This window comes from Crinia signifera, chromosome 5 (assembly GCF_055691185.1).
Source record: "Crinia signifera chromosome 5, ASM5569118v1, whole genome shotgun sequence".
NCBI classification, from domain to species: Eukaryota; Metazoa; Chordata; class Amphibia; order Anura; family Myobatrachidae; genus Crinia; species Crinia signifera.
This window is the reverse complement of record NC_139221.1, coordinates 6472669-6486877: the sequence shown is the minus strand read 5'-3', so window position 1 is coordinate 6486877 and position 14209 is coordinate 6472669. Positions and strand designations below refer to the sequence as shown.

At 51.6% G+C, this 14209-nt stretch overlaps 1 protein-coding gene across 1 annotated transcript in view; it reads right to left on the bottom strand.

Annotated features, from left to right (window-relative positions):
* LOC146079873 (uncharacterized) overlaps positions 1-14209 on the bottom strand; it is a 50958-nt gene that overhangs the window by 23294 nt on the left and 13455 nt on the right. Inside the window, exons 2-3 of the mRNA XM_083186547.1 lie at positions 7656-12665; positions 2511-2771 (exon numbers count right to left, since the gene is read on the bottom strand). Coding sequence (XP_083042673.1) covers positions 2511-2771; positions 7656-12665 — 5271 coding nt within the window. The remainder of the gene's footprint in view (positions 1-2510; positions 2772-7655; positions 12666-14209) is intronic.

The following is a 14209-nucleotide window of genomic DNA, read 5'->3' as shown; positions in this document are numbered from 1 at the left end:
CACCAATCAGAGTGCACCATTCTCTTCCTGCAGCCGGGCAGTGTGTGGCTGCCAACATGCTGATTGGGGGATGGCTGGATCTCTCCACCAATCAGAGTGCACCATTCTCTCCCTGCAGCCGGACAGTGTGTGGCTGCCAACATGCTGATTGGGGGATGGCTGGATCTCTCCACCAATCAGAGTGCACCATTCTCTTCCTGCAGCCGGGCAGTGTGTGGCTGCCAACATGCTGATTGGGGGATGGCTGGATCTCTCCACCAATCAGAGTGCACCATTCTCTCCCTGCAGCCGGACAGTGTGTGGCTGCCAACATGCTGATTGGGGGATGGCTGGATCTCTCCACCAATCAGAGTGCACCATTCTCTTCCTGCAGCCGGGCAGTGTGTGGCTGCCAACATGCTGATTGGGGGATGGCTGGATCTCTCCACCAATCAGAGTGCACCATTCTCTTCCTGCAGCCAGGCAGTGTGTGGCTGCCAACATGCTGATTGGGGGATGGCTGGATCTCTCCACCAATCAGAGTGCACCATTCTCTTCCTGCAGCCGGGCAGTGTGTGGCTGCCAACATGCTGATTGGGGGATGGCTGGATCTCTCCACCAATCAGAGTGCACCATTCTCTTCCTGCAGCCGGGCAGTGTGTGGCTGCCAACATGCTGATTGGGGGATGGCTGGATCTCTCCACCAATCAGAGTGCACCATTCTCTTCCTGCAGCCAGGCAGTGTGTGGCTGCCAACATGCTGATTGGGGGATGGCTGGATCTCTCCACCAATCAGAGTGCACCATTCTCTTCCTGCAGCCGGGCAGTGTGTGGCTGCCAACATGCTGATTGGGGGATGGCTGGATCTCTCCACCAATCAGAGTGCACCATTCTCTTCCTGCAGCCGGGCAGTGTGTGGCTGCCAACATGCTGATTGGGGGATGGCTGGATCTCTCCACCAATCAGAGTGCACCATTCTCTTCCTGCAGCCGGGCAGTGTGTGGCTGCCAACATGCTGATTGGGGGATGGCTGGATCTCTCCACCAATCAGAGTGCACCATTCTCTTCCTGCAGCCGGACAGTGAGTGGCTGCTAACATGCTGATTGGTGGATGATTGGCGATATCCACCAATCAGAGTGCTTACAGCCATTCACTGTATGGAAGCATAAGGAGAAGGGGCACATTATTGTTATTATTACTTTGTAATGTATTCCTGTGAATGAACAGTCATTGCTTTGCCCTGAGCCTAACAATCTGTTAGTAAGTCCCTGGCTCGGTCCCTTTTTCAGGATGCCCAGTGTCCCATATTTTGCAGAGACCATGTTGGGAGGAATGAGATAACACTATAGGTGATCTATACTATAGGCTGGAGGGGGGAGAGTCTACATTATAGGCTGGAGGGGGGAGAGTCTACATTATAGGCTGGAGGGGGGAGAGTCTACAGGGATGCGGTCATTTGGTCTACTGCATTATGGTCGACAGTCATTAGGTCGAATCCATTAGGTCGACATGCTAAAAGGTCGACATGACTCTAGGTCGACATGGGAACAGGTCGACATGATTCTAGTTCGAAAGGTCATTAGTTCGACAGGTCATTAGTTCGACAAGGTCATTAGTTCGACATTGTCTATGTCGACATTCACAAGGTCGACATGGAGTTTTTCACTGTTTTTTGAGCCGACATGTGCTGACAGGCGGTATTTCATGCCCTACCATCCACTAGGGCGTGGTGGGAGAATAAAATAGTGTGCCGAGCGTAGCGTGGCACCGTGCCCGACGCATTGCGAGCGCAGCGAGCGATGCGAGGGGATGCAGTGCACTTTAAACTGTGTCCATGTCGACTGTGTTGACATTCAGGTAAAAAAACAGTGAAAAACCCCATGTCGACCTTGTGAATGTCGACATAGACAATGTCGAACTAATGACCTTGTCGAACTAATGACCTGTCGAACTAATGACCTTTCGACCTAAAATCATGTCGACCTTTTCCCATGTCGACCTAGAGTCATGTCGACCTTTTAGCATGTCGACCTAATGGATTCCACCTAATGACTTTCGACCATAATGCAATAGACCAAATGATCCCAACCCAGGGGGGAGAGTCTACATTATAGGCTGGAGGGGGGAGAGTCTACATTATAGGCTGGAGGGGGGAGAGTCTACAAAATGTCTGTATGAAATATGTCTCTCATATACATAACATAAGGTATAATGTATAGGAGACAGAACTGAGAACTCTAGGCCTGCATACTGCACCTCTTGTTAAGACGCCTGTCTCTTCTTGCTGTTAGCTGCTATCTGGGTCAGACTTGGCAGGAGAAGCCGCCGCCCTCATACCGCATGTCGTTACCACAATCATGCTGGGGATTTGATCTGCCGGCCAAGGATGGGTTCCAGGAGACTGGACCCCCCCCCTTGCATTTGCCAATGTATATGGCCCTTTGAGTTAACAGGCCCCTACTGTTCTTGCCAAAAGTTTTTATGCCCCCCCCCTGCCCCCCACCCCCCCCCCCTCCCCAGCCCCTCTTACCTCGGTGACTTAGTGCCTCGCAGCCTCGCTGCCTCAGGAGAGGTTTGGTGATGCCCAGCAGGGTGACGGCGGAGGATTCGGTCAGCAGCTGCATCTCCGGGCCCCTGGAGGTCAGCTCACTGTCACTGGATGAGCTGGGCTCAGATGGGGGGCAGGCCAGCTGGATTCTCTTTCCCGTCTGGCCTGGGGCTCTTGGGCACCGGCTGGATAAAGGGGTATCTGTGCTCAGAATGGGGGGCACGGAGCTACTTTCAAGAACTGCTGTAAATGTGTAATAACAATGTGGTCAGTGACTTTCTGTAACTAATACATGAATATAATCACATTGTACTTATCAAGGGGAGGATTGGGGCTGATTCTGGAGTATAACTACAAAGGTAAAAACCATTCCCCCCAAAACCCCCTCTCCTGGTTGGCTCATTGATGCTGAGACTATGGAACTAGAGGACGGCACAGAGACAGCTGGTAACACAGAGCTCTGAGGTCTATAGGGTTCCTCTGTTCTTCCTGGGCTTGTGTTTGACTCCTGCTGGGCAAACAGGGATCCAACCGTGAGTACAGGGGATCAGCCGTGAGTACAGAGGATCCGCCGTGAGTACAGGGGATCAGCCGTGAGTACAGGGGATTCGATGTGAGTACATGGGATCCGCCATGAGTACAGGGAATCCACCGTGAGTACAGGGGATCCGCAGTGAGTAGAGGGGATCCGCCGTGAGTACAGGGGATCCGCAGTGAGTAGTGGGGATCAGCCGTGATTACAGGGGATCAGCCGTGAGTACAGGGGATCCAACCCAAAGTACAGGGGATCTGCCGTGAGTACAGGGGATCAGCCACGAGTACAGGGGATCAGTCGTGAGTGCAGGGGATCAGCCGTGAGTACAGGGGATCAGCCGTGAGTACAGGGGATCCAACCCAGAGTACAGGGTATCTGCCGTGAGTACAGGAGATCAGCCGTAAGTACAGAGGATTAGCCGTGAGTACAGGAGATCAGCTGTGAGTACAGGAGATCAGCCGTGAGTACAGGGGATCCGCCGTGAGTACAGGGGATCAGCCGTGAGTACAGGAGATCAGCCGTGAGTACAGGGGATCAGCCGTGAGTACGGGGGATCCGCCGTGAGTACAGGGGATCTGCTGTGAGTACAGAGGATTCGCCGTGAGTACAGGGGATCAGCCATGAGTACAGAGGATCAGCCGTGAGTACAGGGGATCCGCCGTGAGTACAGGGGATCCGCCGTGAGTATACAGGGGTTCTGCTGTGAATATGGGTTGAAGGTGTGTGTAAAGGGGATCAGCCGTGAGTAGAGGGGATCTGCCGTGAGTACAGGGGATCCGTAGTGAGTACAGGGGATCCGTAGTGAGAACAGGGGATCCGCAATTAGTACAGGGGTTCTGCTGTGAATATGGGGTGAAGGCGTGTGTACAGGGGATCCGCCGTGAGTAGAGGGGATCCGTAGTGAGTACAGGGGATCCGTAGTGAGTACAGGGGATCCGCCGTAAGTACAGGGAATAAGCCGTGAGTACAGGGGATCCGCCGTGAGTACAGGGGATCCGCCGTAAGTACAGGGGATCCGCCGTAAGTACAGGGGATCTGCCGTGAGTACAGGGGATCCGCCGAGAGTACAGGGAATCTGCAGTGAGTACAGGAGATACGTAGTGAGTACAGGGGATGAGCCGTGAGTACAGGGGATCCGCCGTGAGTACAGGGGATCCGCCGTAAGTACAGGGGATCTGCCGTGAGTACAGGGGATCCGCCGAGAGTACAGGGAATCTGCAGTGAGTACAGGAGATACGTAGTGAGTACAGGGGATCCGCCGTGAGTACAGGGGATCAGCCATGAGTACAGAGGATCAGCCGTGAGTACAGGGGATCCGCCGTGAGTACAGGGGATCCGCCGTGAGTATACAGGGGTTCTGCTGTGAATATGGGTTGAAGGTGTGTGTAAAGGGGATCAGCCGTGAGTAGAGGGGATCTGCCGTGAGTACAGGGGATCCGTAGTGAGTACAGGGGATCCGTAGTGAGAACAGGGGATCCGCAATTAGTACAGGGGTTCTGCTGTGAATATGGGGTGAAGGCGTGTGTACAGGGGATCCGCCGTGAGTAGAGGGGATCCGTAGTGAGTACAGGGGATCTGCCGTAAGTACAGGGAATAAGCCGTGAGTACAGGGGATCCGCCGTAAGTACAGGGGATCCGCCGTGAGTACAGGGGATCCGCCGAGAGTACAGGGAATCTGCAGTGAGTACAGGAGATACGTAGTGAGTACAGGGGATGAGCCGTGAGTACAGGGGATCTGCCGTGAGTACAGGGGATCAGCTGTGAGTGCAGGGGATCAGCCGTGAGTGCAGGGGATCCAACCCAGAGTACAGGGTATCTGCCATGAGTACAGGAGATCAGCCGTAAGTACAGAGGATTAGCCGTGAGTACAGGAGATCAGCCGTGAGTACAGGGGATCCGCCGTGAGTACAGGGGATCAGCCGTGAGTACAGGAGATCAGCCGTGAGTACAGGGGATCAGCCGTGAGTACGGGGGATCCGCCGTGAGTACAGGGGATCTGCTGTGAGTACAGAGGATTCGCCGTGAGTACAGGGGATCAGCCATGAGTACAGAGGATCAGCCGTGAGTACAGGGGATCTGCCGTGAGTACAGGGGATCCGCCGAGAGTACAGGGAATCTGCAGTGAGTACAGGAGATACGTAGTGAGTACAGGGGATCCGCCGTGAGTACAGGGGATCAGCCATGAGTACAGGAGATCAGCCGTGAGTACGGGGGATCAGCCGTGAGTACGGGGGATCCGCCGTGAGTACAGGGGATCAGCCATGAGTACAGAGGATCAGCCGTGAGTACAGGGGATCCGCCGTGAGTACAGGGGATCCGCCGTGAGTATACAAGGGTTCTGCTGTGAATATGGGTTGAAGGTGTGTGTAAAGGGGATCAGCCGTGAGTAGAGGGGATCTGCCGTGAGTACAGGGGATCCGTAGTGAGAACAGGGGATCCGCAATTAGTACAGGGGTTCTGCTGTGAATATGGGGTGAAGGCGTGTGTACAGGGGATCTGCCGTGAGTAGAGGGGATCCGTAGTGAGTACAGGGGATCCGTAGTGAGTACAGGGGATCCGCCGTAAGTACAGGGAATAAGCCGTGAGTACAGGGGATCCGCCGTGAGTACAGGGGATCCGCCGTAAGTACAGGGGATCCGCCGTAAGTACAGGGGATCTGCCGTGAGTACAGGGGATCCGCCGAGAGTACAGGGAATCTGCAGTGAGTACAGGAGATACGTAGTGAGTACAGGGGATGAGCCGTGAGTACAGGGGATCCGCCGTGAGTACAGGGGATCTGCAGTGAGTACAGGAGATACGTAGTGAGTACAGGGGATCAGCCGTGAGTACAGGGGATCTGCCGTGAGTACAGGGGATCCGCCGAGAGTACAGGGAATCTGCAGTGAGTACAGGAGATACGTAGTGAGTACAGGGGATCCGCCGTGAGTACAGGGGATCAGCCATGAGTACAGAGGATCAGCCGTGAGTACAGGGGATCCGCCGTGAGTACAGGGGATCCGCCGTGAGTATACAGGGGTTCTGCTGTGAATATGGGTTGAAGGTGTGTGTAAAGGGGATCAGCCGTGAGTAGAGGGGATCTGCCATGAGTACAGGGGATCCGTAGTGAGTACAGGGGATCCGTAGTGAGAACAGGGGATCCGCAATTAGTACAGGGGTTCTGCTGTGAATATGGGGTGAAGGCGTGTGTACAGGGGATCCGCCGTGAGTAGAGGGGATCCGTAGTGAGTACAGGGGATCTGCCGTAAGTACAGGGAATAAGCCGTGAGTACAGGGGATCCGCCGTAAGTACAGGGGATCCGCCGTGAGTACAGGGGATCCGCCGAGAGTACAGGGAATCTGCAGTGAGTACAGGAGATACGTAGTGAGTACAGGGGATGAGCCGTGAGTACAGGGGATCCGCCGTGAGTACAGGGGATCAGCTGTGAGTGCAGGGGATCAGCTGTGAGTGCAGGGGATCAGCCGTGAGTGCAGGGGATCCAACCCAGAGTACAGGGTATCTGCCGTGAGTACAGGAGATCAGCCGTAAGTACAGAGGATTAGCCGTGAGTACAGGAGATCAGCCGTGAGTACGGGGGATCCGCCGTGAGTACAGGGGATCAGCCGTGAGTACAGGAGATCAGCCGTGAGTACAGGGGATCAGCCGTGAGAACAGGGGATCTGCCGTGAGTACAGGGGATCTGCCGTGAGTACAGGGGATCAGCCATGAGTACAGAGGATTAGCCGTGAGTACAGGGGATCCGCCGTGAGTACAGGGGATCAGCCATGAGTACAGAGGATCAGCCGTGAGTACAGGGGATCCGCCGTGAGTACAGGGGATCCGCCGTGAGTATACAGGGGTTCTGCTGTGAATATGGGTTGAAGGTGTGTGTAAAGGGGATCAGCCGTGAGTAGAGGGGATCTGCCGTGAGTACAGGGGATCCGTAGTGAATACAGGGGATCCGTAGTGAGAACAGGGGATCCGCAATGAGTACAGGGGTTCTGCTGTGAATATGGGGTGAAGGCGTGTGTACAGGGGATCCGCCGTGAGTAGAGGGGATCCGTAGTGAGTACAGGGGATCCGTAGTGAGTACAGGGGATCCGTAGTGAGTACAGGGGATCCGCCGTAAGTACAGGGAATAAGCCGTGAGTACAGGGGATCCGCCGTGAGTACAGGGGATCCGCCGTAAGTACAGGGGATCCGCCGTGAGTACAGGGGATCCGCCGAGAGTACAGGGAATCTGCAGTGAGTACAGGAGATACGTAGTGAGTACAGGGGATGAGCCGTGAGTACAGGGGATCCGCTGTGAGTACAAGGGATAATCCGTGAGCACAGGGGATTCGCAGTGAACACAGGGGAACTGCCGTGAGTACAGGGGATCCGCCGTGAGCACAGGGGATCAGCCGTGATTACAGGAGATCCGCAGTGAGTACAGGAGATCTGCAGTAAGTACAGGGGATCAGCTGTGAGTAGAGGGGATCCGCAGTGAGTACAGGGGATCTGTGGTCTGACAGTCTACCTCCTCTGAGGGCATCTACTGCACTATGTTCTGGACCTGACCCCAGGGAGACCTTAGCTAGCATGAGGGCAGATTTATACAATGAACCAGATTTACCTGATGGAAGCTTTTTGGTAAGCAGGGTTTCAGAAGCAGCCGGAGGGGTGACCACCCTTTGATCATGGGGGCTTCCTCCAGATGTCACAGTAGGCACTTTACTCACAGCAGAGCATAGGGTGGTTGCTTCTAATGCATATTTAGGAGGGCTTAGTGCAGTTTCAGTCTGGGGGGCAACATGCAGAGATAACTGATGCTCAGAGTCCACCGGCTGAGCCCGGGTATTAGAACGACCCTTCTGCTCATCGGCCAGGTTCTTGGTGTTGTGGTGAGAGGTCCTCAGCACCTCACTAAACATACTATTTACACATCTGTCCCGTTTCCTGTTATCACTGTGCACCTCACTTTGATGCATATCATGTGGCGACTGATCAGGAACCTTCTGTAATTCAAGGCCAATGCTTACCCCCACCTGGCCTTCACCATTGTTCCCTTGGGTATGTCCATCTTTAGAAGAAATGCTCCCCTCCTTCTTTTTCAATGTAGATTCCACTCCAGTTTTTGCTGGGGCTCCAGGATTTGCCTGGCCTACCCAAACTATTGACTGCTTTGGCGAATCGCAGACATTTCTGACCGCCTGTGTCCGTGTGGCTGCAGATTTTGCCATAATCTGCTTGTTTTGTGATAGAACCTTAGCACTGTCCTTCTCGATGCCAGTGGTAACTTTACTAGAGGGTGTGGAAGAGCTGGTCTCTGTAGAACTCATCCGAATGCTGAGATCCAAAGCCTCCAGCTTGCCAAACGAACCTTGAAGCAACTCGGACATCTCTTGGAAGTCCGTGGATGTTTCCACTTTCTCCGTCCATGTTGTGGAAGCAGCTTGCCTTGTGACATCACAAGATCTGTGCACTTGGCACGTATCCCCCGATAGATGTTGTGATGCCTCGAAAATGGAAAGTGTGTCCCTCAGTTTGTGTTTGGGATCTACTAATATCCTGGACACACCGTGATTATGCTCTGAGAGAACATTGCTGTAGATATTTGTACTACTACATATGTGGTCTCTGGAAATTGTACAAGAATCAGGGTTATCTAATTTCCTGACAGCAACACACTCTTTGGCATCTGTAGAGTTGTTTTGTATGGGGCCAGGCTTTTCTGAAATAACTTTTCCTGGTGACCTCTTGAGAACATCTGGAGGAAGTGAAGAACAAGGCTGGTTGAGCTGGCTAGAGGTTCCGTCTCCACCAGCTCCACACTTTATATCAGTTGAAGTACCGGAGTCTTGATTATGCAACCTGTTTCCTAAAGTGATATTTTCACCAGCTGTGTTTTGTTCAAATTCCCATTGATTTGCTAGCTGCGAAAATTTGGGGGATTTACCATCTGGGCCCACGCTTGGTTGACTGTCACCCATAACACTCCTCTTCAATTCTGCACCTGAGGTTTTTGCCTGCCGCAAATCAGCGAGACCACCATCAGCAGACGGTTGGCTACCTCCATGTTTCTTGGACTGTTTGTTGCCCCTAAGGCACTTTCGATCTGGTGGTTCCTTACTCCCAGGATGGTCACGTAGGTCAATGGACTCTTCAATTTTGGACACTTTTCTCCCGCAACTAGTTTCTGGCATCTGGTTCTCCACGAGACCTACTGTAGCTACATCAATGAGGCCTGGAGAGTGTTCATCCAGCACTTCTCTTGCTGAAAAATAAGGGCATTTTTTAAAAGTACCCTGAAATACACTAAACGTTTGAAGTTGCTCTGAGGTTTCCATGAGCAGATTGGCCTCCTGTGATTGCACTGATTTGGTTGATAGATCTGTGGGTTTATCTAAAGTTAAATGTGGTGGAAGAGAGTTTATTGGCTGCGTTGGTTGCACCTGGACTGTATCGGCAATGTCATATGTTTTGCTACAGCTGAATATTTTTTTATTTGGGGGAACATTGAAGTCTGTCCTATCAGGGACAGCGCTGTATGAAGAATTATTTTGATTGGCCTTTGAGGGAGTTTCACCTGTATTGTGACTATTAGAATTTTCCTTCAAGTCTGCATTAATCAGGGATGTTTCTGGTTCTTTATCACAAGTATCGGTTCTATCTGAATGCTGGCATATCTCATGTTTCTTCTCTAGAATTTCACTTTCTAGACGGCTAAGTATAGTCGGATTTTCCATAAAGCTTGTTTGCACCATAAGTCCCCCAAGATGTGTGTGCGCTTTCTCTATTTGTGTACCTTCCTGCAATGCTGCAGGTGTTGTATCTGTGGTGCAGGATGACTTGTGCGTAATGTGATTAGCAGCTACCTCTTGTTGTCTATGTATTTGAGCCAGGAGTGATGGGCGGTCCAGTGGTACCTCATCTACCGAATCCTCCTCAGAATCATAACATGCAAACAGGCACTCTTCGTCAGGTTTATCCTCTACGTGGGCATCTTTATTTCTACGTTGTGACCCAGATTCTGGTGTTGTGCCTTCTTTTTGTCTCTGCGAAGCTTGTGATTCCTCATTATATTTTTCCTCCAATTCTAAAGTAAATGTTGACTGTGTGTCCTCGTCTGAGACTTTGGGGGCATCTGTGTCCCTCTGTGATGTTGGCTGTTCTGCATCTTCATCATCCTGACACTGAGCTGTGAAATAGTTACCGTCCTCAGCCAGCTGCACCGCCATGGAGGACAGCCTTCCGCTTACATAACACTCTTTGTCTTCCTCTTGGTGGCTTTGCCCGATCGAACTTAGAGGTGGAAGAGTATCAAGCTCTTCATCGGTATCGAAGCAAGCAATTAAACATTCGCCCACATTGCTAATCCCTGCTGCAAGTACATGGTCCATATCTGATGATGATGATGATGGAGATGATGGTTCTTCTGCTACACTATCGGACCACATCCTCATAGCTCTTTCTTCTAATCTCATGGATAATTCTGGATTTACAGAATCAGACCCAGTTTCCACTCCCGTTGTTAACACTACACTTCTTCTCAGGTCTTCCCCATACATCTCATGGTGTGCATTGCTGGCGGAAGAGTCTTCTATCTCACTCGAAATGTCTTGAGTCTTTATAGATTCTGGAATCAAGACACAGTCTGCTACATGGCATAAAGCCTCATGTTCATCCTCACTACTTAATTCTTTCTCTTTATTTGCAGAAGCAGCTTCACTGAGGTTGTCATTTCCCTCCAGATGTGGTTTATCAGGTCCAACCACACCTGCACCATTCACACCAAGAGCTGTGAAGGCTGCTTCTTCGTCATCAGTGTCAGATAGGTCTGATGATGTTTCCATCTCACTCTCACACCCAGAGTTAGAGGTTTCAGGTTGGGCTGTGGCAGGGGCCTCTGCGGTACTAGGGGCTGCATCAGTGGCTACAGCATACTCCTCTGTGCCGTACCGCTTGTCATCCTCATCTCCGTTATAAGAGGCCGAGTCTGAGGACTCTGATGTATCATCTTGGTAAGCGAAGGACTCATCAACCCCTTCATTGATGGAAGTCTCAGACAGTGAATGGAGATATGAGGCAGAGGTACTACTATCATCATCATCATCATCATCATCATCATCACTGCTACCATCTTCTTCTTCCCCCAAAACCACCTCGCTTTCAGCTGATTCTCCTTGAGGGAACAATGTGATTTCCATGGACTCCGCTTCAAAAACCAGACTTCCTTGGAATGGCAGCATGAAAGCAGGAATCATGTGGTCATTTTCAGTGCTCGGCAGGCTGACTCCTGGTAATTCAGAATACGTTTCAGTTGAGCTTGAAGAGTGTAGGGTGCTATCAATATCAGAAGAACAGCTAGCCTGAGATGCTTGCTGGGCCTCCTCTACTTCTTGAACAATGGAGGCAGCAGTATTAATATATTCAGGACACAGAGGAATGCTAGTAAAGGATGGTAAAAAGTCAGTTTCCCATTCATCTTCATCCTCATCCTCGACACTGGACTGTATATCACTAGGGTACCCATCTAAGAGCTCCACATTGGCTGGAGAGAAGTCTTCAGGGTCTAGGTCTCCATCATATAGTTCTGGAAGGTCTTCATCTAACATGTCAGGGGACATGCAACAGGGGTCCACGCAAAGACCTTCCCCATGAGGTGCCATGTGGTCTTGATAAGGAATAGGAGATTCAACTGTGTCCACCTCAGCCATCAAGTTTGGAGAACAGGAGGGAGAGCCACTAGAGGTGACTGAAGAGGTCCAGCTACCCCCTTCTGCAGTGATGTAGGACCCCGAAGGTGATGTGGGAGGAGAAGACATGTCATTTTCAGTGTCATACTGCTCATCGTGTAGAACAGTTTTTGAGAAGGAACGCTGTCTAAACTGGGTATATATGCTTTTCACTGGTGTGGATGGAGCAGTGGTGAACAGGTCGGAGTCTGCAGACCTGGAGTGTAATGATGGGACTTCCCTTTCGGTGGAGCTGTAGGGTGACTCTTTGGTGGGTTTGACAAATGAAGGCACATCAGCTACTGATTCGCCCTGAGAAAATAGGCCATCGCTCAAAGCATACTCTAGGCGGGTCTCTTTGTATTCAAAGTGCAAATTGTCAGAAGACTCCACGGCATCCCCACTGTCCCATCCTAAATTCCCCACAGACGTTTCAGCTTTAGGATGATGTAAGTGCGTTACTGCTTCATCCGACATGTCCTCAGGAATAGCCTGGTTCTCAGGAGCCATGGTGTCCACCCTGCTTACAATTCCTGTTTCCTCAGGGCTACAAGACGTCTCTTCCCCCATAACGATTCTTGTATCGAGAGTGTCAGGGTTTACAACCTCAGAAGGAGACCGTTCTATGACTTCTTCTATTTCCTCCACCTCTGGAGCTACAGATGACTCATCTGGCACCATGCAGTCCAGGTGCAGGATGCCGGTGGTGCTCCCAGCAGATGCCTCACTGCTTGCCCCTTCTGGCTGAGGTCTGTCTCCTTCTTTGGACTCCAGGTCTGAAGATACCAGCTCATCGTTGGTGGCACATGATGGGCTCGCCAGCAGAGGTTCCTCCAAAGGGCTTAGACACTTGGGGGTGGCAGAGTCACTACTCGGGGTTGATGCTGTGGAAGTTACGGGGGATAAACCTGAAATAACAAAACAAACATATTTTAGGCATCAATTAGTATCTGAGTACAGTATATATACAGTATATATATACATAGATATATATCTAATATATTATTGTAATGGGGCAGGGCTTAATACTGTCAAGCTCCACCCTGGAAATGTCTCGTCTCCCGGAGAGGAGAGACAATAAGTCATTGATTATGGGTCACAGGCGGTAGCTGGCACTGGCTGTGTGCCATACAATTGGCGCCAGTAGCGCAGGCGCAGACCAGTGGAGGTCACCTGCTCCGTGGAATCGGGTACAGCAAGTCACATGACGAGGGATAGAAACATCTCCCCACAGAACCTGAGCTGCAGCCCAAAGAGATAACCGATGTTACAGATGCTGGAGGGAGGGGGTCGGCCTACTCCTTGTGTCCAGTACAACAGGAACTGTCCGGTGGGATCGGTAATACCCCTTTTACACTAAGCTTTTCACCCGGGTTATTGCCAGGTTAACAGGGGTCACAACTCTGTGTAAAAAGGGTTACTTTGGGTCCAGTGACCCAGGAATCGAGCCCCTTTCAGGGTTGGTCCAAGGAAAGACCCAGGTTAATGGCATTTTAAATGTCATGGAACAGGCCCGGTTTGAAACCATAGGGGCTATCCAGACCTGATTGCATGGCCGCCCCGTCAGAGTGACATCCCGCCCTGTGCAAGCCTGCAAAATGTTTGTAAAAGTAATGCAGCCCTGCGATTGGCTGCAAATCCATTCGCAACCGATTACCATCTAATGATTTCTCCGCTGTGCGCAGTCCAGAACTTACTCAGCGGCTGTGATAGACTCAGGCTGATCGGGGGCGGAGCCGATGTCACAGACCCTCCACGATAACACCGGGCCACCAACTTGCAACCAGCCAGCAAACAAAATAGATGCTGGATCTTATGGTGGAATGGCCTTGCGCACGCACGCTACATTCTGTACACATGTGCAGTCCTTCTATAATTGTCCAGCCTGAGTTTTCCTGTCTTCTGGTAATGGACTGTCTGTGGCCCCCGGTGGTGAGTCTGTGCCTTTGCAACTCAATTCTGTGTGGGTTGCTCTATGCACCAGGCTGTTGTTTAATTAGCTCGTTATCTCAGTCTCAGCTGGCAGCATTAGGACTGGGGGGCTGGGCTGGATCTTTCCCAGGTGATTGGTCCCCTGACCCCTTTTAAGGGATTCAGTCCAGCACAGCCCCGTCGGTGATAGTTCTAGCTTCTACAGTTATCCACCTGCCTCTGGTCAGCTTGTTCCTGATTCCTGTTGGTCTGGGTTCTTTCCTGGAGTTTCCACTCAGCAGCTTCTGTTCTGAGCTATCTGCCTGCCTGCTGCCTGCTACCTCCTGGCTCTGGCCGGTTTCTGGTGTCCAGCTTTCTGGAGGCCCATCCAGCCCAGCTGCTCTCATTTTAGTTCCATAAGTTCCCCGTTAGGAGTATTGGTTACAGTCCATATTTTCTGGTTTGACCATTTACTGTATTTTGGTTACTACCTCTCAGGTGCTACCTGAGTGGGCCACATCTTTTGAGTCATGCTGTACTG